This window comes from Stigmatopora nigra, chromosome 15 (genome assembly GCF_051989575.1).
Source record: "Stigmatopora nigra isolate UIUO_SnigA chromosome 15, RoL_Snig_1.1, whole genome shotgun sequence".
Classification (NCBI taxonomy): domain Eukaryota; kingdom Metazoa; phylum Chordata; class Actinopteri; order Syngnathiformes; family Syngnathidae; genus Stigmatopora; species Stigmatopora nigra.
The window spans coordinates 7,131,093-7,154,662 of record NC_135522.1 but is presented as its reverse complement, the minus strand read 5'-3'; the positions used below and the strand labels follow the sequence as shown (position 1 = coordinate 7,154,662).

At 39.9% G+C, this 23,570-nt stretch overlaps 1 protein-coding gene across 5 annotated transcripts in view; it reads left to right on the top strand.

Moving 5' to 3' along the window:
* The window catches only part of cep112 (centrosomal protein 112), a 69,676-nt gene that overhangs the window by 44,809 nt on the left and 1,297 nt on the right, over positions 1 to 23,570 (top strand). For all 5 annotated transcript variants that reach the window (XM_077735124.1, XM_077735123.1, XM_077735121.1 and 2 more), the window contains 5 exons: positions 2,495 to 2,557; positions 5,687 to 5,836; positions 16,864 to 16,953; positions 21,443 to 21,544; positions 23,163 to 23,227. In XM_077735124.1, the coding sequence (XP_077591250.1) occupies positions 2,495 to 2,557; positions 5,687 to 5,836; positions 16,864 to 16,953; positions 21,443 to 21,544; positions 23,163 to 23,227 (470 nt within the window). The remainder of the gene's footprint in view (positions 1 to 2,494; positions 2,558 to 5,686; positions 5,837 to 16,863; positions 16,954 to 21,442; positions 21,545 to 23,162; positions 23,228 to 23,570) is intronic.

Below are 23,570 nucleotides of genomic sequence, written 5' to 3'. Positions count from 1 at the left end.
CATTAGCTGTCTATGACAGCCATGCTATTATCACTAAATGAATTGGACATCTAAGGCTGTCAATGGCAGCCAATGCATTACAAAGAAGTCACACTCTCAACCTACTTACCGTTCTAAGAAGGACTATAGACAAAGCTATTAGGATTATTGAATAAAAACAGAAAAGAAAATGGGAAAAATAGATAATAAAGGTCTAATAATAACCGCTGTAGTGAATGTGGGTTCCGTCACAAGACGCCAAATGTGTCAAGAAGCTTTCAAGAAGCCCCCACTTCTCCGATTTTCAGTTTTTCCCTTCTTTCCGCCCCTCTCTCTTATCAGCCGCGACGGGGGCCCCCGAGGGACGAGTGCCACCACTCACGGCCCTGGCACGGGAAGACAGGCGGTCCCGTTTCCTTGGTGATGGCTATGTGTTACCGTGGTGACAGGTGTGTCCGCTCTAAGCGGGACTACAGTTTTTGTCAGGAAGTATTTGGAGTCCAAAGGTTGGCTTTGTTCATTGGAGCCAGCGGTGCGTTCAATGACACTTGTTTCTACAGTATGTTGTGTGTCTTTCGCTGCTTGTCAGAGTAAGAGGATCAAGTTGGAGAAAAAAGTGGAAACAGAGAGTTGGTGTCAGATGTAAGATGTCTGGGAGTGAGGCTATTTGCGACGCACAGTTGGAAGGACCTCAAAGACTGAGGTAGTGTTGGGGTTAGCTCAATGATTTAATGTTGAAATCCAGTGGGATGTAGACTCAGATTATTACAATGGATTGGCAATGGTTACTCGAAAGGATTTTGAGTACAAACGCTAATTGATTGCAGAACGTGTTGTTTTGTTTGTGTGTACAATGTAAGAAGAAAAAAAAAACTTGTCGTATTATGTACAGAGAAAAACACTGGGCAGGCCACAAATGTTGAATCTGGTAGTTGTCTCATCCAAGATTATTTGTTTACTAATTGGCTCTTATATAAGAAATTTTATTTACTACTCTTGGTTTTATGCTTTAGATGTAAATTGTATTGGAAACAAAACTGATTCACTGTGAAAAGTTGGACTATTAATATTATGTCACTATGTCTAATTTTTCCAAATGTACAAAATATGAAACCTAACTTATAAAATCTAGAAACTAGAAACAAAGGACATATTAACTATGACTATAGTTTGATCATTTTTTGCCAACCCTTCCCATTTCTAATTGATTGGATATCTTTTGGGGTCAATAGCAAGTCAATTAACTCATAAATTGAGCAAAAAACTGAGTCGAAATGCAATGTTTCGACAGAAAAGCGTTACATTTCACAGACAGCATTAGTGTATGGTTTCTGACCCTCTTCACCTGGCAAACGAGCAATCATTGACATCTACATGGCAACTCATTATATCCCTCCACTCACTGTTAAGCTTCTCTTTGAAACCACTGAGAGGCGCATTTCGTATTGGACTTTTACAACCTTCGCCTCCCGGCTGGCCGTCTTCTCATTAGAAAAACAACGAAAAACAAAGATGTGAGCGGCGCTCATTGAACTCCTGACAACAGCCTGCATTTGTCTTCGCTCGAACGCCCCCACTTTTTGCCTGATCGGCACTGCTTGTTCCCGTAGCTATTTGGAATCTGGGTTTAATTTCCCCCTACCTACAACCTTGTTGTTAACTGATGTGTTGTTGACACAAATTGCATCCAGTTTGCACAGTCACTACCTAATGTCTCAGTTGTTGTTGTTGTTGTTGTTGTTGCACTACAAGCGCCTGAGGATTGCCCTCAGATAGCGCTAGAGTTGCCACTGGAACGCGGATTATTTCATCCGGGGGGTAGTCGGAGGTGAGGGGCAGTCAAATGTCTCCGGCTGGATGAAAAACGTAGGGTGCCACGTTCCTTGTTGGCAGCTCTGAGTGGTATTTGTTGGAATTCGCAGGCCGCGGCGAGCGGCCTCTCAGGAGACACCACGTGAAGGTTTCCAACTTTGTCTCCCTAATGTCTCAGTGCCAAGAGGTATCATCTTCAGAGGGGAGGGCACACAAGGTCACCTCATTATATTTCTGGCAGTGAATGATCTTGTTTCAGTAACACAGACGTTGATCAATGTCCAACCTTTTTCTATTTAGTATTAATTCATTGCAATACCTTGGAAACTAAACTCCTTCTGATTGATGAATTATAATACTATTTCCCATTTTTGTTGTTTTGTTTTCGGGGGAATTTTTGACCTAGTACATTTCTTTTTTAGATCTCTGGATACAATTTGAGGGATTTATTAATTCTTCAATTCCAGACCATACAAAATGATGGTTAAGAATGTTGTCATATAAAGGGTAAAAATATATGTTTTTTCTAAATACTGATGCTCATTACAGAACAAAAGTTTGTTGCATTTACTTCTTTGGAAGTATACATTTGCCTTGATGATTTAATGTATTTTTTTCCTGGCGGTCTAGGTTAATTGCAATTCTAAACACTGTGTGAATCCCACATCTCACTCCCACTTGCTCTCTCTCTCTCTCTTTACAGATCAACAGCAGATTGAAGCACATTGAGAAGGAGTACAATCAGACACTTAGCAGATCTGCACAGGTAATCAAGTCTTCATAAATTACATGAATATTTCTTGTGAGTGGTCACTGATCATTCAAAACCTTCAAACATGACTGTCGTGACCATTAATATTTCCCTGGCATTACAACATTTCTCCACAAGCATTGCCACTCTTCTGTCTTTCACAGTGTAATCGTTGAGTCAATGATTTTAACATACAGTTGAGTGTGATTAATCCCGGCTATTCGTCCCAAGATCAGGAGTGTTTGTGATCCAAATACTCACACCGACCGAAGGGTCCCATGTCGGTATGTTACTTTGGGGAGCAGCCCAGTCAAATGTAAACAAGAGGCCTTTGAACCACAAGGCTAACTGCAGTTGTTAACCCCTCCTTCTCTGACAGGGAGCATCCCTCCCGTGATCCACCGCATGCTTAATCGGCCAATTAAAAACATACCACGGCCATACATTATCCAGAGGGAGGTCCATTAAGGGCACGTTTATGCTTGCAAACCCACGTCCCGTATCGCACAGCAGTCCTCCGCTTTTGTCTCGATGTGCAAACGAGCACTAATTAGTGTGCAGCATCTCAACGCGAGTGGATGACCTGTGAACCACTCTCTCTCTTCTTCTCTTCCACTTTTGTGGGTCAGAGCTGTGATACCAGTAGGAGATCATTACTTTTATCCTTGACCATCCATCAAGAGAGGAAGGAGGAGGGAATTGGCCGCGGAAGGCGCAGTGAATCAGACACTGTACGAGAATATATCACACTCTCGTAGAATGAGGTTAGAGTTCAAATTGACTATGCAAATTGGACGGATTTATTTCTTCCAGAGTACTTGCTGATAAATTACTTCAAGAATGTGAACATATGACCTTAGAAACATGAATAAACAAATTTGGATTTAGTATTCTACAAGTTGTAGTATAGCCCCAGGTTGGGACCTTACTGTGAAGAGTTTGTATATTCTTCCCGGACTTGCTAGAACACTGGTTGAACACTATAAATTGTCAGTTAGTTGTCTGTCTCCTTGTGCGCTGTGATTGGCTCACAACCAATTCAGGCTTCAGCATCCCCGGCAGGATAAGCAGTACAAAAAATGAATGTATGAAAGTTTTCATACTTTCTAATTCATTGTTGCTTTTACTGGACTTTCGGCTTATCCCTTCAGGGGTCACCACCGCAAAACCAAACAATTGCTGTGAAATCCCCCTTCTGACTTCAAACATATTGGCATCGAACCCCGTCCACCACAATGGTGTACTCAGACCACTGCGCTACAACCAGGGTTCAATTTTGTTGGAAAGTACCTAACAATATTGAATCGACATTCAAAACAACACAACAAGCATCACAAAATTGAATGTTTTGAGTTTTGTCCATAGCCATGGATCAAATCCCACTCATATCTCAAGGCACCACTGAAACAAATAGCACATAATATTTTAAGTGCCATCAACAAGAATGATTGAGATGATATTAAGATACTCAGTTGTGAGCTAAATATATAAAACAAAGCTCACCAGTTGTAAAAATACTACGAACAAGAAGCCTTCAACAAGGTAAACCATGGCCTTTGGGTTGAAAGAAATCCATATTGCAAAGTAATTATCATCATCTCAAAGTGATGTATTACCATAATAATGTGCCATTTGTAGGACTCATGTGGCGATTTCTCTGACAAAAAAAAAGAAGACTAATCATCCCTCTTTTTTTGCCTTTCTCCCACACACTGTGCAAATTCCAGCAGGGCTGGTCCTTCAGAGTTTGCACACAGTAAACAATTATCTGTCTAGCCCAAAGCGGGGAGTAGGCACCCCCTCCCTACTCGCCATACCTCTGTCTGCTCGGCTTTCCCCTCTCATCTTGCCTTTCCCTGGTGCTGGCTTAAATAGAATGTTAATTTTTGACTGGGAGATTTGAAAGCCAAGGCAGTCTCTTTTCATCTTGGCGTGCACCGCAAGTTCACCAACACTAAGTGGCTCAGCGCTTCAAAAAGGAAGTTGTGTTTTTTCCTTTTTCTCATCCATTTTTTTCTCTTCCTTCTTCCTTTTTTTCCCCCTTTCCTCTTCCACTGTGGGAAAGCAATGATTGTAGGTGTCCATTCATCTAAATCCATTGCACATGTGGAATGCATTTTCATTACTGCTCAGATTAAGAACTATTTTGCTAGAGAGGGAGCTTGATGTTTTCGCCTTCTGGACAGGATGGTCACAAACTTTATAAGGGGGTCCCCCCCATTGATATATGTCCTGTCATTTATGATTTACTACTAATGGCTGGTGAGAGAATTGACATTGAAGTACTGGACCTTTGTTATTGAACAGACAGGCCTCCCAGTCCAATTGGATTGGACGTCTGTCATCGCCAATGGCAGACAATGATTTCATATGTTCTGTTTTGTCCAAATGCTAAAGTGTTTCCGTTCCAACTCCATCCTGATGAAAGCTGTTGTTTGTTAATTTGCTTTTGTCTGCAAAATGTCCACTTTGTTGACCTTTTGCGTTATCTGGTCTCTTGTTCCAATGGCTTTTGAAGTACTGCAGATTTCAATCACCACTTGAATTAGGCACTCTTAAAACAACCCTTTTGGCACTCTGTTGTCAACATACACACAAGCTCTTAATCAAACTTATTTTAGTCTTGGTAGCAAGTGTTTTTACCCAATTGTATTAACACAACATGGATTTTGGTCTGATTTATTCATTCAAATTTGTTTCAATTTCTTGAATTGAGGAGGGTTTTTGGTGGGATGGTGATTCTAATTATTTTATTTTTCTTTAAAAAGCACAACCTGAACATCAATTAGTCTAACATGTACTAATATTACTCAGGCACTTATATATTCTATTATTATTATTATATAGTATTCATTGATTCATTCATTTATCTTCCATACCGCCCATCGGCAAAAGGGTTGTGAGGGTTGCTGGAGCCTAACCCAGCTTTGGGCAAAAGGCAGACAACACTCTTGACTGGTCGCCAGTCAATCATAGGGCACACAGAGAGACAGACGACCACTTACTCTCACAATCACACTGCCACCAAGTGGTAATCGAACCCAGAATGCCTGCACCAAAGTCAGGCAGAAGAACCACTGCACAATCGGGTGGCATATATTATTATATTATATATTCATATCCACTATTATATCTGTTCTCTAGGTAATTACTGAGCTCCAACAGTCTGCGTGCATCTCAAAGGAGGAAGTTGCCAATCTGCGGGAGGCGATGACCCGCCAACACGAAGAGACCATTCAGCGATGGGCTGAAGAGAAGAAAGATATAACCCAGTGGGCCGACCTCTCCAACAAGGTTAGTGCAAGAATGAAGTGGCAAGCAACACTAGCCTTTTTTAGCTTCAACTTTTATGGAGTGGGTTTCTTTTGTCAAATCACACATTTAACATGCTTGTGCGCTGTCATTTTTACGGCGACTTATGGGCCTCCGTAGTGTCGTTTAGTACCTTGTCTGCTTTATGTCAGCCCCAACCTTATGCATAAAACTGTCCATTGAAGACTCTCTGCATTGTTGATGTCACTTGGCTTCATCATTTCATCAACTTCATACAAAAACTAATTGGTCTGTTTGGTCCAGTTGTTCTTCCGCCTCTTCTTTTTCCCGTCTTGGAGGGCGACAGGGACACTGTGGCACTTGATTGGGTGTGACTGGCCAAATAAAGGCTTGTTGTGTCTGGGATAAGGGACATGTTCCCAAACACAAACCTTGTCTGTCTGTGCTTGCAGCTGCCTCATATAGTAAAAGAGGGGCAGGTCTGTGAGACTTCCCTTGAGAGATATGGAGATCTCCTTTCAGGCCCTGACAGCCAACCACTGCCCCCCATCGATCCCCCTCTTTCCCTAGCCTTTTCTCCTAAAAAATGGTCAATTTGTTGAGAGTTTGTCTTTTGAAGTCATTACAAAGGTTTAGCCCTGTGAGCAAAATGACAAAAGTTGTATATTCACTCTTGACCTTGTAATTCAAGTCTATAGGCCTGGTATAGATGAACTGCAGTCCAACATAATTCAATTCATGCTTCGAGTTGACTACGTGGGTCCCCTAGGAAATATCGTAAATTGGATTCATCTGTTCCAACTGTACCCATCATAAAACATTGGCTACATTTTCTTACAGCAAATAACTCTTTCATTATCATTTTCTTTTGGGGGTCGGGGAGGCAGAAGCCCAGTTAAAACTATAAAAGGTCAAATTTATTTTTCTTTGTTTGCAGCAGATTACTCTATTAACAATTATTCTAATCTGAAAATCTGGCCATGTAAATAATTTAAATCAATTTAACTCAATTTGATTTAGCATGAGTTTGTGTTCTCTGTATGTTCCATTCACAAGAAATTTCGGGGTGACAAATGAATTGTCTGAATGGTTTAATTATCAATTTACACTTTGCATTGTCTTGAACACAAACAGTCATAGGGAACAGAACACCCAGCCTAACTAGGAGAACTGGCTATGAATGATCATGCTTCAGTGCTATTGATTGTAAGAGACGTTGAGGTCAAAATGGTTTCGACTACGCACAACTTTTGGGTGTGTCTCCAATATAATGGCAAGCTTATTAGTTTCTGTTTGCAAACACTTGCTGTATTGCAAATCTGCCAAATTGTGACAGAACTCCAACCCACATTACCCTTGCCAAGTGAAAGGTGAGGACACACGAGCACACCTACACATTGCATTTGTCACACACAGACACTGTCTTTCTGAGACTGTATCTCAGAACTCCTCAAACTCTTTCTTTCCCCCCCCCCCCTCCCACTCACACACAGAAGCGCACATGCTCCCCTCATCTTGCCAAAAGGGAGAAGGTGGCTGGTGAATAAACAATGGCACTCCGCCCATGGTGTCACCCGCTCGGGCTTTGATCAACGCCCCTGTTCTCGCTCCCCGCAGCAGCGCTTCCCGTCTTTCTGCAGCCTGCCACACACACTCGTGGTTTCACTGAAGTCTTGTCTTACGTAGGCCTTCTCCATCCACACGCTCTTAGAGCAAACATAGCTTTGAGTTAGTGTCCTCGTCTCAGTCGGAGTCGCGTAGCATTCCCTTGCACGCACCCACATGTAGACTTTGTATATGGTGTTTTTTTAAGTACGCATCTTTTTGATCAAAAACAAGGTCTTATCCTTTCTTCAATGTTTCCAGTGAAGTGATAGCTTAAATAATGCGAGAATGACCGTTGGTCTTTTCTCTGAGGGTGACTGTTCTTGTAGTGTTTAGCCACCATGTTGGAGTTGTCGGTAATGAAGGCTTTCCATGCACGCAAATAAATGATCCGAGTGGGCTGTAGTTCGTGTGTACTTGTGGCGGTGTGGTGTATGCATTAGTTTCTGAGGGAAGTTGAAAGGATGACTTTGCTGGGTGGAAGAAATGACAGTGGTGGATCAAGAACAGGTGCCCAAAGAAGCAGAGTAAAATAGTGTGTGTATGCCCTTGTGAAGTCACATTCCCAACCAGACATTCAACCAAATGTGGGAAAAAGTTGCAGACGAACATATGGTGCCTCTGTTTTGACTTATTCTGTGCCAATGACAAGAAAACTTGACAGCTAAAATCAAAATGTAGAGTTCCAGCGATTACATTTTCCCATTACACATACTCTTTTGGATTCAAAAGTTCCGTTATCAGAAAATAAAGCAAATGTTCATCATAAAAACTATAGCACTTTTCCCTACTATTTTCCTACACTATACACACACGGAAATCCCCAATTTAATGGTAACAGTATGAAAAGGAAGTTTTCCTTTAAGTAATTTTGTGCTCATTTGAATAGTTTTACTTCATATGTAAGATAGAATTAGGAAGCAAATTTGTAAGGATTATCCATATTATTATAATTCATTAGTGTGTTTTGTGTTAGTGGAAATGTTTATCATATTTAAACTTTTTTTGACATTTCATATAGGTAGTAGTGTTGTTTTGGTCTTTAAAAAACAGTAGTTTGAAGCTATAGTGGAATCTGGCACACTAAACAGAAGCAAACAAAGTTATGCATCCATTATATCATCAAAATATTGCCTTATTGTCATCATTAATGAAAACAAAGCTGATATTGATTTTAACCAAGCTTGTTATAGACAAAAAATACTGCCTTCTTATTGTCTATTATGGAGGTGCAGTGCATTGTGGGTGACTGAGTATATGGTTGGAAAACTGCTGAGATTCTTTTCACTGGGTTCTCAAAAAAATAATAATAATGAAGAAGACTTGATTGCTCTTTCAAAGAAGACAGAAGATTCTAACTGTCTACTTCCAATTTGGATAAGATGCCAAAGTATGGACAGCCGACTGAACTAGAGTTCTCATGATCAGATGTTACATGTGTCCTTCAAACATTGTTTGAAGAATCAGAAACAGAAGTGGAAACATATTTTAGTGATGACATTTTTTTTAAGAAGACGGTGACTCGTCAAGCAGAGATTGAAGAAAGCCTTATGCTGAAATGAATCATTCCCCTTTGTTGTCTGCGGTGGCAGCCGGGGTCCCAGTGAGTGCTTCCACTTCCCACGTTCCCTCTTTGCATCCTGGAATGTTATCTCTCTCGCTCCTACTTCCCCTCAGTCTGATATGCGGATCAAACGCGGGCGGGAAGCCCTCACTCACGGCCGGAAGAGCCATCAATCCGCCAACACCGGCCAGACGTGCAGCGTTGCGAACGCGACGTCAGCATTAAGGCAGGCGAGTGCTAACAGATACATAAAGCCGCTCGACGCTTGATGGAAAGAGAGAGACTTGATGTCAGATGACTTTTACTGACAGTGGCCTGAAAAGACATATGCATTTAAAATATAAACCACTAGTAGTGAATGATCATGTTACAGTGAACGCCATAGACGTCACATCCATTTTCTCTGGTAGGGGTTGGCTGCAAATGATCATGATTTTGACTTTGCTCAATGTCTTATGCCAAGTCATATTCATTCTTTTGGCCCCTGCAATAGGGGGAAATGCAATTATTAATAAGAGGAGCAATTGGCCGAGGTTGACAGGTATGTAATGATCCAAAAAGTATTATAAAGGAACAAGGAAGTAACACAACTGGCTGTGGTTGCTCATTTTTCAGTGCCATTGACATCCTAATTAACTTGCTTATTGTTTACACCAGGGTTCCCTACCCCTGGTTTACATAATAGCCAGTAGAGAGCAGAGATGTGTTTTTCGGGTATTGTTTCAAAGAAGTTTTCTGACATTGTAGGAGGTATTGTTTTGTGAGGTTTGTTCTGAAATTTGCATGAGCGTGGCATTAACACTTAATTGAAGTGGTCTTAAAATGTCTATAAAATTGACTTGTTCTTTAGCAACACAGGCTTCATGTGTGTCTCAAACAGGGAAAAGATAAGAACGATGACAGATTGGACAGGTACAGTGAGTAAAGAGATTGTGGTAGGACTATTTTTAGCTAATTTATACCTGTTTCAAACGTTTTAGTGTTTATGTTCTGTTCATTCGTGTGTGTAAGTCACTTTGCACTAGTAAGGCGTGTCATTTTTGTGATTATTTCCTTTGTTGTCAGAAATCTAAGAATTGCGTGAGCTGCAAAACTGAAACACTTTTGACTTACTGCGATTCACATAAAGGTCATTTATACAAGATGTTTTTGTTCCCGTTAAGCCATAAACTATAGACCACCTGTTCAGTGAAATATTCAATGTATCCCAGGTCAACTTTTATGTGGGAAATAACGATAACGCTTTTTAAACAAACAAAAAAACATTGCTACACTGCAATTTTTTTAATCAACTTTTTAAAGTCTTGCCAAGTGTTTTTGCCCGCAGTGCTTTCGTTAAACTTGAGCTCCACACAAACCTGAACGCTGCAATACCCAAATATCCACACAGGCATATGGTGCATATTTCACACTTGTTTCCTATTCTCTTTCTACTGTTGCTCACAGCAGTTGAGAGACAAAGAACAGTACGTTCCCCTGGTGGGCAACATTGGCTTTATTACCGTAGCTGTCCTTGAACTGTTTTTATCAGTGACGTCACAATAGATACAAGGTAAAGTGTAAATGCTACATTTTTTCCTGCTTCTCTTACTCAGAAACATACGCAAGAAGAACTACTGCCAAAAAAATGACAGTCTATATCCCTGATATACTCAAGTATCTTCTGGTTGTCAGACAGACAGACCAAGTTTTCACCTTCTAAGTTCTCAGGAGGGAGACCTGGCCTTCTCCTGCTTACTTTATTTTTTATTTATTTTTTTTTACCTTTCCATCAGTCCTTTTGATAAAAGTGCAGTTAAAAGAGAGTCGGCACTCCTCTCTCTGGCCGTCCATCACTCCTTGAGGTTAGCACCTCCTTTATTATTTACCAGCAGATCAGTCGACCGTCATGCGCACATCGACTCAAGTGTGTAGTGTTTGCTCTTGTGCATATTTGCCTTTTTTTGTCTATGTGTGCGTTGTGGCTGGAGGCAGTGCACTTCTTTCCTCACTGCAACCTCGGTGTCATTAGAGGATCTCTTTAATCCCGACTTTGGGAGAAACTTCTGACAGCGTGCTGCAAATAGAAGGCCCCCGCCACACTGGAAGCGGCTCCTAACAAAACACCCAAGTTTAAAGAAGCCCCTGGCATTTTTCTTTACCTCTTCCCCTCCTCCTCTGCTCCTGCCCTCTGTTGCTTTTACTTCACCCGAGGGAGGCTCGCCGGCCTTATCTGCACGAGGAGGAGACCACCCAAGAAAAAGGCAGAACTCGAGGCGTCGTGTACGTTTGTGTGGAAAAACGCAGAACTCGCACCTGAGCTGGTCGGACTCTTGATCGTTTAGATTTTTGTTAATTTGACTTCATTTGAATGCAAGCCTGTACATGGCTGCGAGCTTGTGTTAGCTTTAGTGATACTCCAAAGCCAAAGAGCTTTTTAATAAGGCTTCAGTCTTACCTCATCCGTTTAGACCAGGGTTTGGGAAACCTTTAGACGAAGAGAGCCATAAACAATTCATATTTTCAAATATTATTCATTGGGAATCCTCAGAATTTAAAAGTAAAAATACATGACATTTTATTAATTATTTTACCACTTTGAAAGTAAAAAAAAAGGCTCTGAATTCTTTTGAGAACTCCTGGTTTAGACCATCAATCAAATATAGTTAATGACATTTTTTTAATTAAAGTTGGATTAAAACGGATTTTGATCTAATTTTTAAAATCATTTCTGCAGTTTGGGGTTGCCACAGACTATCTACTAATCCGATTTTTTTACATGTATTTGACTAAATGGGGCGGCCTGGTGGGTGAGTGGTTAGTGCATCTGCCTCACAGTTCTGAGATTGATGGTGGGTTTCAACATTAATGTGTTAAATTTGGTTGTTCTCCCCGGGCTTGTGTGGGTTTTCTCTGGGTATTCCAGTTTCCATCCACACCCCAAAAAAACTTGCATGGCAGGCTGGTTGAACACTCTAGATTGCTCTTAGATTCCTTCAAATACAATAGAAATGCAATCATATTTACCTTTTAAGAAGCTGTAAGAGCAGTGCTTGGATATTTTTAAGTCAATAATCAATAAATATGATGACCCCATAATGCATTAGACATCTATTGGCGTCAATGGCACAGAAGTACGAGTCATTCAAAAGCAGCCTCTGCAGTTTTCTCAGAGGAAGTAAATCAGATCCTCCCGCTTCTGTTTCGCAACGATCCCAGCCTGCATGGCAGATGAAAAACCGTATCGCCGGGAGCATCTGGACGCACTTAAGCAGAATCCTCCATACACTCACGTAGGCCATTTTAAAAAAAAAGCATTGATGAGAGTTCTCTCGTTTGGAAAGTCTATACGTACTATTCGTTTTTGGAATAGGCTGCTATGGGAACAGACACAACATATGTAGTAATATCTATACTGTTTACATCTGATCTTTTTATTTGACTTTTATTGGATTAAATATGATATGTGAGCTTTCATGCTATCTATCATGTGTGTCTGCTTCCACGGATAAACATTTCCACTGTCTTTACATGATTCATCAGGGGACCGATTTGAACTCCTGATTAGTCCCTATTATTGTAATGACCTCAACCCTCACAAGTTTTTTGAAGAGCATAAATACACCAGCCACATGAAAGAGACAAAAACATGACACCAGTTAGGCCCACTAGAAAGTCAGGCTTCCCAGAAGACGTGCAAAATTTGCTGTGTCACACTTGCGGGAATCACAAGTGGGTTTTATTGTGAAGTAGCAATCGAGGGGGAGGAATTTGTTGTTGCATTGTCTGAATCCTTTATCCTCTTCCGGGATCAGTGTGGACCTGGCGTTGCATTTAGGGTCCCGCTGGATGGTGGCATAGTTTTTATCCAACTCGGCATGGGTTATATTCATGGAATGGCTGTCACTATTCGGTGTTTTCAGAATTTCTTTTATCCTATCAATGAATTTGGTGAATAATTGGGTAAACATTATGGATACACGATATTGGAAAAATCTGACTTTGCAATTTTCACCAGATGCCTTGAATAACTCTGTTTGGGAAGACTTTGGTTGACTCACTATGACCACATTGTAATTGTATAATACCATTTAATCCAGGCTAGGGGTAGGAGTGGGCGATATATGGCAAAAAGTTCCTTTTGCGTTTAGTTTTTTTTTAACACTTAGTCACAATCTCGGTTTGATCACAATTCTATTGTTTGTTTTTGTTTATTTCAGTGTTTCCCTACATCTGTGAGATGTGATCTGGTTTGCCACAATAAATTATCTCCCAAGAAGCTTTCTTGGGAGATAATAAAATCAAAAATAAGTTGCAGATTGGTTGTGATCACGCACATTTCTGTCATGTTGTTGTTTAGAAACTGATTACTAACCCTGATTACCAAAATCCTCATCTTTTTCACAACCAACTATCTTGACCATATATTTTCCCATCAAACCTCCCCTAAATCTGAATCAATCTTGACATCCACTTGTAGCTGTAGTTCATATATTGGCTGTTCATGCTCACATTGTCCAAAGGTGCTTAAGATATGATGTAGTTATACATTACTTTTAGAATACAGGTGGCCTACTTACTCGTGAAAGATAAAGGTTTAATTATGATTGCGTTTGAACTTCTGCGGAATACATTTTTGAACACACCCACTAGTGTGGTAGTGGTATTCATCTTCAAGTATGCAAACTATCTTTCTCTCAAAGTAAAGTTAAATAACTGTATTGCCTTTTTTTAACAGGCATGTGTTAAAACAAGATAAAACATTTACCTGTGAATTAGAAACTCATCAATCCTGTTTTTCGCCTTCAATTACAGTAAAGTCGCTTTTTGGGAACCATCCACTTTAACAATTACTTTGGACGCTAGCAAGCGGTAAACCACCTTATAACATTTAATGACATGCAAAAACATGCCTTGAAGTTGCCGCTGTCTATGATCTGATTCAAGAATTTCAGTTTGCAAATTGGTAAGATGTTTTTTTCTCTGTGAAACTCAGTGAAGTTCAACAGAAGCATTGACCAACGAGAAAAAAACATTGGCAGGATTCACAGTAATAGTCTGTGTCGGCGCCACCGATGTTTACAAGATGTTAATTACCTCCTCAGTTGATGTGATATGAAAAAAAACGACACTCTTAAGCCAGCGTCGTTTGATGTGGTGAGTTTTATCAGTTTGACAATGCGGTATTGCCACCAATGTAACTGGCACGTGAAGGTTGTTAAACTGGTGAAACAAGGGGGTTTTCTGCTGCCTTGCCTCATTGTTAACTTGATGACATGAGTTATTTTACTTTACTTTAGGTACTGATCGTACATCATTTAAGAAGTGTTCAGAAAATGTTTATAGGAAATTTGAACATTTTTTACTGGGTTGCCAGATGACTTGGAGACAAACATGATCATCTTGAAATGCTTTTATGTTTGATTCCATTCTTCTTTGGTTAGTATTGTCAAATATTAGAGTGGCTACCAATTCAGGGTAGTAGTTGAAGTACTGTGTAAGAAACAATGTGATTTGTTTTTCATATAGAAGTTGGGTACTTTGGGTGTTTGTAATTCAGTATTTTAAGTATTTTTCTCTGCTCCAACACCAACAATTAAATGAATGATTGAAGATTAATTTTAGGCAATCCAGTTTTCCCAAAGACTTCAAGCAACAACAATCTGACAGGGTTATAATTTAAAATTGTTGCCTGAATTGAACTTTTATTGACGCTCCCGTTGCGCTTTTCTTGGCTTTTTCCAGAAACGGAGTGCAGTGTTTTGTCAATATCAGATCCTGTTTTGCAAAACATATCTTGGTTTATATGAATTTTAATCTGGTGTAGGAAAGAGACCTGAGACAAATTAAAAGTGTAGTGATATGTGACTTTTGGACAACCCTGTAAAGAAATTAAAATGTCTCAAATGTAGTATTGAAGTATATCACAATGTTTTGAGATTGGCCATCTTTTTGTACTTCAAGTCGGCATAAGAACAAAAAATAAAAAACATAGACATTACACCTGAATAGAATCCACAAGTACCGCCAATATATGTATTAAAAAAAAATCGAATTTCCAAAATAGAATTGCATTTAATAGTTTGGACATTTTTGAATACTTAACATTTCATTTGTGAAATCCAAACAACTTGAAAGTCAATCCTCACCCTCACAAGTTCCATCCTGACCCCCCGAAGCCCAAAACACCTATTAATATGAAATTTATGTCAGCGCGGTGGCTTGAGCACGAAGTGGTCATGCCTCTCACCTGAAGCACAAGAAAATGAACTCACACACCTGCCCTGCTCACTCAACTCCAGTGGGGGGAGACCTAGAAGTTATTGATGGCGAGGAATGGGTTTTGTTGCCCCGCCCTGCTCGCCCCTCACACGCTTGTTACGTGTGCGCGTGTGTACTGCACATGTGCACCTTTCACTCTCTGCTTTTCATGCCGAATAATCAAAGATGAAGTGTCCACATGTGCACTCCAAACATCTGGTTCTGTGTTTCACGCACAAACTGCACCATTCTTTCCATTCACACACACACACACACACACACACACACAATGTATTAATGACTTTCTTTCCTCTAGCCCGCATTCCTTTTTCTCTTCTTTTCTTGTCAGAATCTCAAAGCAGCAAAAGGATAGAAAGCTGGCGTCCATTTGGGAAATGGAAATAACTTTATTGTGGGTACAAATGTGACATGATACCACGCCTTTTTGTTGTTGTTTTTGTTGTTCTTATTGATTCTAAATTGGAATATATATATATATCAATTCCATTAGTGATGGGTTTCTGAATGCCTCGAAAAGTTTTCAAATGCCTGGAGTGAGAAATTCTCCGCCCTCGCCTTTTAAAAGCAGTTTAATGAGGTCAGCTTTGCTGTAATTATGGTCATGACATAATTATTACCCGTCAACACACAAGCAGCAATTGAGTTTGATCACTTTCTTTGTTTGGGATTTTCTTTGACTTTAATTAGTGCGCAAGACATTTTATTGAAGGCATTCTACTGTGTTGAAAGTAAATTTCAATCGCATTTTTGTATTTCCTATTCCTGCATCAATGTTATTTACCTGCATGGTAACAAGAACTGGCAATGAAATGGCCTTTCATCCTTGTTTATACAACAACAGTGGCAATGACAATAGCAAGAATGACTTTTAGTACACACCCAGCACAATGAAAACAGCTTTCTTACCACAAAGGTTTCAATCTTCTATAATCTTACTGCAAATGAAATCTGTACATATTTTAAATATTGTAAATTATATTGCTTAAAAGAAAGGACAAATGTCCCAAATCTCAAGTTTTGAATCATATTTTCAAACTAATATTGCAGTTAGAAACATGGAGGAGACCTAAATCTCCTTTTTGGTTGCTCTTAATACTTAATTCAAGTACACTTTTACATTTAAAAAAGTGAAAAATGTCAATATCATGTTTTGTTCATTGTATATTTTCCATACTTTAAACATTTTAATGCAGCTCCAGTTTGAATTGAAGTTTTCTTAGTTATTATTTGTATAATATGTTTTATCCTATATAATGTGAGGCTGTGCTTAAATGTTTTTTGTGTCCTTTTGTCATCTTTGGGTGTGCCCATTATACTGCCTGCAGTTAATCAGGATACACTCCAGCACCCCTGTGACTCTTGTGAGGATAAGCGGCATAAATAATAGATGAATGTTTTGTAAATCTTTGTGAAAGCACATTGTAAATGTATTTTCCAACTTAATGGGGGATTGTATATTTGTCCTAGTTTCAACAGGCCGCCTCATTCATATTCTACTTCTATGCCTTTCATGATCAAATATAGCCTCATCCTACATCAGTTCCAGCGCACACACGCATCTCGGGTCGACGTTCCGTCAGCCCGCCGACAACGCTGACTGTCTTGTGCCTCCCCTCAGGCTCTACAGGAGAAGGTGGAAAGTCTACAGAGGCAGTTGCGAAGCTCTGAGAAGACGCTTCTCAGCAAAGAACTGGAAAGCGAAGAGAAGGTAATTTTCTACACAACTCGCCGCCCCACTGAGCCTGTTCACATCTTCATATTTGTATTTAACATACCCAGTTGTTGTTGTTTTTTTTTGTTTAAATCCTTTCCCGGAATGTTACACAAGACACCTCCAATCCTTTTTCTGACTGGACGGTGATTCTCCAACTCCCAGCCAAACATTTACCCCCTCGCACATTTCTGAAATTCTTAAAAGATTTGGCTTCAAGAGGCAGCGCCTAGGGCAAGGAATGCCACCGCCGCCTGTGTTTAGAGGGAAGCCTGTGTGCTCACACACACACACACACACACACACACACACACACACACACTCCCCGTGGCTCGTCAGAATGCCCTGTAATCAGGCTGTGTTTTGACCTTGACACACACTGAGAAGAAAGCACTAATGACTAGATTCGCACAGGAGGCTTTTCTTTGTACACCCAAGGCATTCATTCTGTGACGTACCCCGACACCCCCCGCTCTGATCTGCCCACTGACCCTTGTACACACTTCACACACTCGTCACACACCTCTCTTGTCCGCTCGTCAAAAATGCGCACCGAGGGGTCGGAGACAGCCGCAAAGAAACCTATTTTATGAGTTTGGAAGAATGATGAGTAGACAGGGCTGAACTTTTCACCACATTTTATTGTTATTATTTGTTGTTATGTTTTAAGTCAATCACAATGACAATGTGAATGCTCAGGTATTGAAAATAGGACGTTGAATTCTGAAAGATTTGAGGACGTTTCTGAGGCTAGTAGAGGTCATCAACACTATGTTGTCAGTAGAAACATTTTTAAAGGCAAAACTATAATCAATTAAAGTCCTGCTATTACTGTATTGTATATTCTTAAAATTTGTTTAACATGTAAGGTGCCCCGGTTATAATACGCAGGAGTAGTGGTGATGGTAGTAGTATGGGTTTGTGTACATCCACTAGATGAAGCTGAAGTAGTCGTAGCGGTAGTATTGGTAAGTAAGGTGCATCGGATTATATAGTGGAGAAAATATCGTACGTTTTACACACTAATGAAATGATAGGATCTTGTCAAACAGTATTTGAAAATAAATTATCGAGACTTACAGATCTATAGCTATCGAAATTGTGCCATAAAAATATTTTTTTGCAGTTTGCCTCTGCATAGTTGAAACCGATGATGCAATCATATATATATATATTTATTTATTTATTTTTTGTTTCCAGCAATATTTAGTATTTAATCTGTTGTCTTACATTATGGTGGGCCAAATATCTCTCATCACATCTGTCGTGATGTCACCCCTCACTATTCAAACGTACAATAGTTCTCATTTAAGCATGGTTGGTTCCCACATTTTCAGTCAAATACGAAGCCCCTTTTAATGTTCTTCTGTTCCCCCAAAATGACTTCTTTCAGCTTAACGTCATTCAAATGGTAGCTCGGTGAACTCACTCATAAATGCGGAGGTGCAGAATTTGAGAGCGGTGTCTTTTTTGATGTGCCGCCTTCTTCGTGACTAAGTTTTTATGTCAGCCCCGTCGCAAAAAAAAAAATGCCTTCCTGGCAACGACTTCCACACGCCGTCATTAGCATACGTCAACCCTTCCCGTCGACGTGACGAACTTCACTTGAGTGTTGAAAGTGTTGGGAGATCGTTTTTTTTTTTTTGCTGGCACCTGTCAAAAAAAAATGTTGCGTGACAGTAACAATGGGGCAACACCATCTGAGGACTATATTTAGATCATTTAGATGATTGAGTGGGGGAAATGACTGACGCTCCACGAGGCATTCTTCAAAACAATCGGAATTGCGCGGTTGATCGGAAATGAAATATTCGACTTTTTGGGCGTTTTTGCAATTCCTTATCGTGACTTTTCCGTTTGGATTCGTACATTTTCGGTCATGTTTTGGGGTTTTAATCCTGGAAGATGGTGACAAAAAAAATTAATCTGTCGTGAATAATTCTTTTCGACGTTTAAATGTTGGCAGGTGGTGGTTATCGTGACTTGTTGTTAAGAAGATGAATCATATTAATTACTATATGGTGAAAACATTTAACTGATCATGTATTGGATGTCTTTGTTTTTGACCGATTGCCTGAGGAACATTTGATGACAAGATGAGCTACACATATTATTTGTAAAAAATTCTTGCTGTGATTATCATTATGACTCACAAAGAAAGAAAATTCAGTGGAGCTATTATTTGTTGTGTTTCGCGGAAAAGTTTTTTTTTTTCAATCTAAGAGGCGCCACATAAATGGTTTTCGTGTTTTGTCAGTGCCATTAAAAACTGTCTATTGCAGTTAATGGCAGCCAATTCACTTATCAGGTATTGTTGGGATTTTAGGATCTTATCGTGAACATCCTTTAAATCATCACTGGAAATCCTGCTCGGTCTTAAATAATTCTCAATTCACTAATCTTGATCAAGTGCATCTCAGTGGAAAGAATCTTGTTGTCAAAAGCCACAGCATTTCCAATTTTCCCAAACCTAATAATAGAGAAAATTGCAAGCAAAGTCAATATTTCCCAGGCAAAATAACCATTTTCAGGCCTTTTTAAATCCCCCTATATTAGCCAATCCAATGTATGCACTATCTCAAATTGTTCTGCCTACCCTCACGCATCGGATATCGAATGCGTTGTGTGCCCATAATGGTCTCGCTAAGAATCATCTTTCACATTGTCATTCATAATGTAGCTCTTGTCATTTTTTTCTTAAATTCCTTAAATTCTGAACTGAGCACTGAAGGATTGTCTCACTCTCATTTTCAACCCACAAACACTATTCTTTCGTACAAGGGTGTGTAGACTATATTATCTTTTTATCCCACAATGGACACTCTCAGTGTTAGCCTCCATAGTCAACATGCCAAGAAGTAAATCCATTTACTGTCATAAATGTCTTCCAACTGCTGCGGTTTATGTCCTTTTTAACCAGCCGCTTCCTAAAAAAAACGGTGGCTGCAGATTGCAGTGGAAAAAAACAACGACTTGAGCCGCTCCAATCAGAATCGTTTTTCGACTGAGGGTCCGCTTTGAAGTGTCTCCCAATTCCTTCGTATTGTACCGGCAAAGATTAATTAGCCCACGCTAGAACAATCAGTGAAATCCACAACAGGAAAATTATTTTGGGAAAATCAATCTTTCATTCATACGCTCTTCACTAGAAAAAGGCCCGACTTGTTGAAAGGTATATTTTTAGCCGTCTCAAACATGACGACCACACACAATAGTCAGGACAAATCAAGGGGGAAGTGTATTTTTTGACAAGTATTTTTGGTTTTGTAACAAAAGTAGGGTGCCACCGCGCCATGCCGCACACTGAAGGAATTTGGCTGTGTCCATTCACGTCAATCGTCAAACTCGTGCTCTTAATTGCAAAGAATTACTGACACTGCAACTGGATTCCTGCCGCAGATGCTTTTATAACTCCGAGCCTGTGTTTGCTGGCTTCGCCGCTATATGCCAAGCACGCCGAGCTTTCCATTCATGTGTGTTTGTCGGTTTTCCAGCCGTTCTCAGCTTCTATAATCGGACCGGGGTTTGGTCGGCGTGTAATTTAGCCCCAGACAGACTTCCTCCAGTTCCTCCCCCGGCGGAGTCGCGTTGAGCGAACTCGCCGCCGACGTCGCCGCCGCCGCCGCATCCATGCGTAGTGTCATGCAGACGCTCCAAGTCAGAGTTTGCAGATGCTTTACGTACGCAGCCAGTAGGGGGGGTCGTGTTATTTTGGCTCGGGTTGAGTTTTACCCCCTGTTGGGATGTAAAGGGGCGCTTACTAGTGAGGGAAGTCGGAGCTAAGAATAGAGTGGGAATGCCTGGTGTGTGTATGTATGTGTATGTGTGTGTTGTTGCCTGGCCCAGAAAAAAAAACTGCCCCGAGTTGCTAGAAGCTCGTGTTTTATGTTCAGTGGTGTGTTGACTTATGAGTGTAATTTGTTGTGTCAACTTTACATGTTATCTGCCATTGACTTTGATAGACGTCCAATCCATTTAAACTGGGAGGGGATAACAGCAAATGATTGCCATTCAATGAAACTGAAACATGCATATTTGCCTCTTAGGAGTCTTATTTTAAATGGATTGGAAGTCAATGTCAGGCATTCATTGAAAAAAATCCTAAAAAAAAATACATTTAATACCAATCTGTTGGCAGACAGAGTAATAAAAATACACATGTCGCATATGGTTATAAAAACTTCCACTTTTAGTCTGGAAAATAAGGTATTTCTATATTTAAATAGTACCTCAGCGGGTAAATCCACATTAATTTTCAGAGAATTGATGGAATTTTATAAAAGCAAGCTCTTTTTTTAATTATGATTTAGTTTTATCATTATTTTGATTCTATTTTAACTGATTAATCCCATCTAACTGGAATCGCTTCGACTCAAACATCTTTGTAAATATGATCTCTGGCATCTTCTCACGCACTCTCCCGAAGATCTTTCTAGTCCCCGCATAATTTCTGTGTTTATTCCACTAACACGATTTGCCTTTTTAGGTCACCGCAGTGCGTCAGGAGTACGAGGAGAAGATTAAAGGTCTGATTCCTGTTGAGCTCAGGCAGGAACTGGAGGACACCATTGCATCACTTACAGCTCAGGTGAGAACTTGGAGTTTAAGATTTCGGATCACTCTCAAGTCCTTCACTCAATCATGTACACATAATGCAACCATTTTAACCCCTGAGTCCTTAAAAGCAAATAACATGATTTAATTTACTTATAATATCAAACTAGATGTTACTAGCTTTGCAACAAGTGCTTCAAGAATGGATAATGGATTGTGCAGTGGAATGGAAAAATGAATGTGGCAAAATGTACAAAGGCAAGTAAATGCTTCCAATTTGGGCATCAGCATTTCATATGCCAAAAACACAATCCCACAATTCGCTGTGTCATGCAGCTGGCAGAATGCTTTGCATATCTGCGGCGGGCTGGCAGACAATCACTTCTTTTTTGAACATGCGCGGAATTTGACATGAAAAGGACGGCGGCGTGTTCACGCAGCTCCCTTAAATTGCTATATAACTCTTTCAAGTTGGGAAAGTTTACATAATAATGAGTGAACCTGGCCTTTTTTTTTTTTTTTTTTTTTTTTGCTGTGGGGAATCGTTTTAGGTGCGTTTTTAACTCTTTGACTGCCATTAAGACCAGGTGTGTCAAAGTCATCTTTACCATGAGTTCATGTCGCTGTCAATATTTCCTTTAAGGAGTATTTGAATGGCTTTCCAATTCATTTTTGCTTAATTTTTCTGTTTAACTTTCTCTATTTAGTATTTTTTATTCATACAATATCCTGCACTAAAACAGTTTTAAGTTCTGTTATCTATATTATGAAGGAATATTCTGGTTACATACATTTGATAGAGAAGTTTCTATTGAATTATATAAAGATTTTTCAGAAAATGTAACAATAAGGAAGAATGTATTAATAATAAATGCATCCTTCTTTCATTTTAAAGGTTATCTTAAATACATATTTGATTTACTCTATTTGACATTGTTCTTTATGTTTTTATTATTTTACTTACACATGTACTCATTTTTCACTGTGTTTTTCCATTTCAAATGTCTCTATTTTGTATTTTTTATTCATCCCATTTCATATACTGAAGTATTCCATCTCCATTTTCAAGATGCAACAATGATTTGCAGATTTTCACTATCTAGCTCTGCTTCCCACTGCAAATGGAAAAAAAAAGTGAACGACATTTCCAAGTCTGCGTCGGACTTCCAGTTAATCTCTGATGGATTGCCAAAAGTAGCACTTGGATTTCTTCCCTGATGCCCCCTCGGCCTCTTCTTGGAAAGGAATGTTCCCCTGAGCAGGAGTAGGAACAATCTCCATTCTGCCGTGCCGACGTGTAAACGTAGATGGCGTTTATTTTCACTTAAGCCAGACACTTCATAAATAAACCCCCGCTTTGTAGGCAAACAAAAGGCTGGCACAGTCCGGCCGCATGTTGCGTCCTAACCTTGGCGAACCGCCCCGATAATCTTCCTGGCGCTCCCCGTGTGCCTTAACCTCAGCGCCCTAATCTCCTGACCCTTACCCTTGTGTCCTGACCCCTCAGGACTCAACAAGCGAGCCTTTCATCCAGCGAGCCTACTTAAGTGACCGACCCCGACCCCCCTTTTTTTTTCCTACCAAAAGCACAACCCATCTCAGGCCTTCCTATCAACTCAACGTTCTTCCCTAAATGTGGATTCATGTTGCAGGTCAACTTCCTTCAGAGGAGGGCCCACTTCCTGCAGGAAGATTTGGATGCATGTCGTGAGAACAGGTTAGAAGTAATTGAAGCTACATTTGACATATTTCAGGGCCATTGAATTCATTTGAAATGACATTTAAGACTTTTAAAATGAGCTTAAAACATCGTTTAAAGTCTCTCTATCACATTAAATGATAGGATACTGTCCAAAAGTATTCAAAATAAATGATCAATACTCACATAGATCTAAAACTTTTGAAACTGTAAAATAAAAAGGACTTTTGTCATAGTTTGCCTCTGCATAGTTGAAAGCGATGACGTAATCAAAGGTAAGTCCTTTCACTAAATTAGATGTCAATCATACCCGCAAAAAAATCGAGTCACATTAAAGCAGTTTATATCCATCTCCTTGACG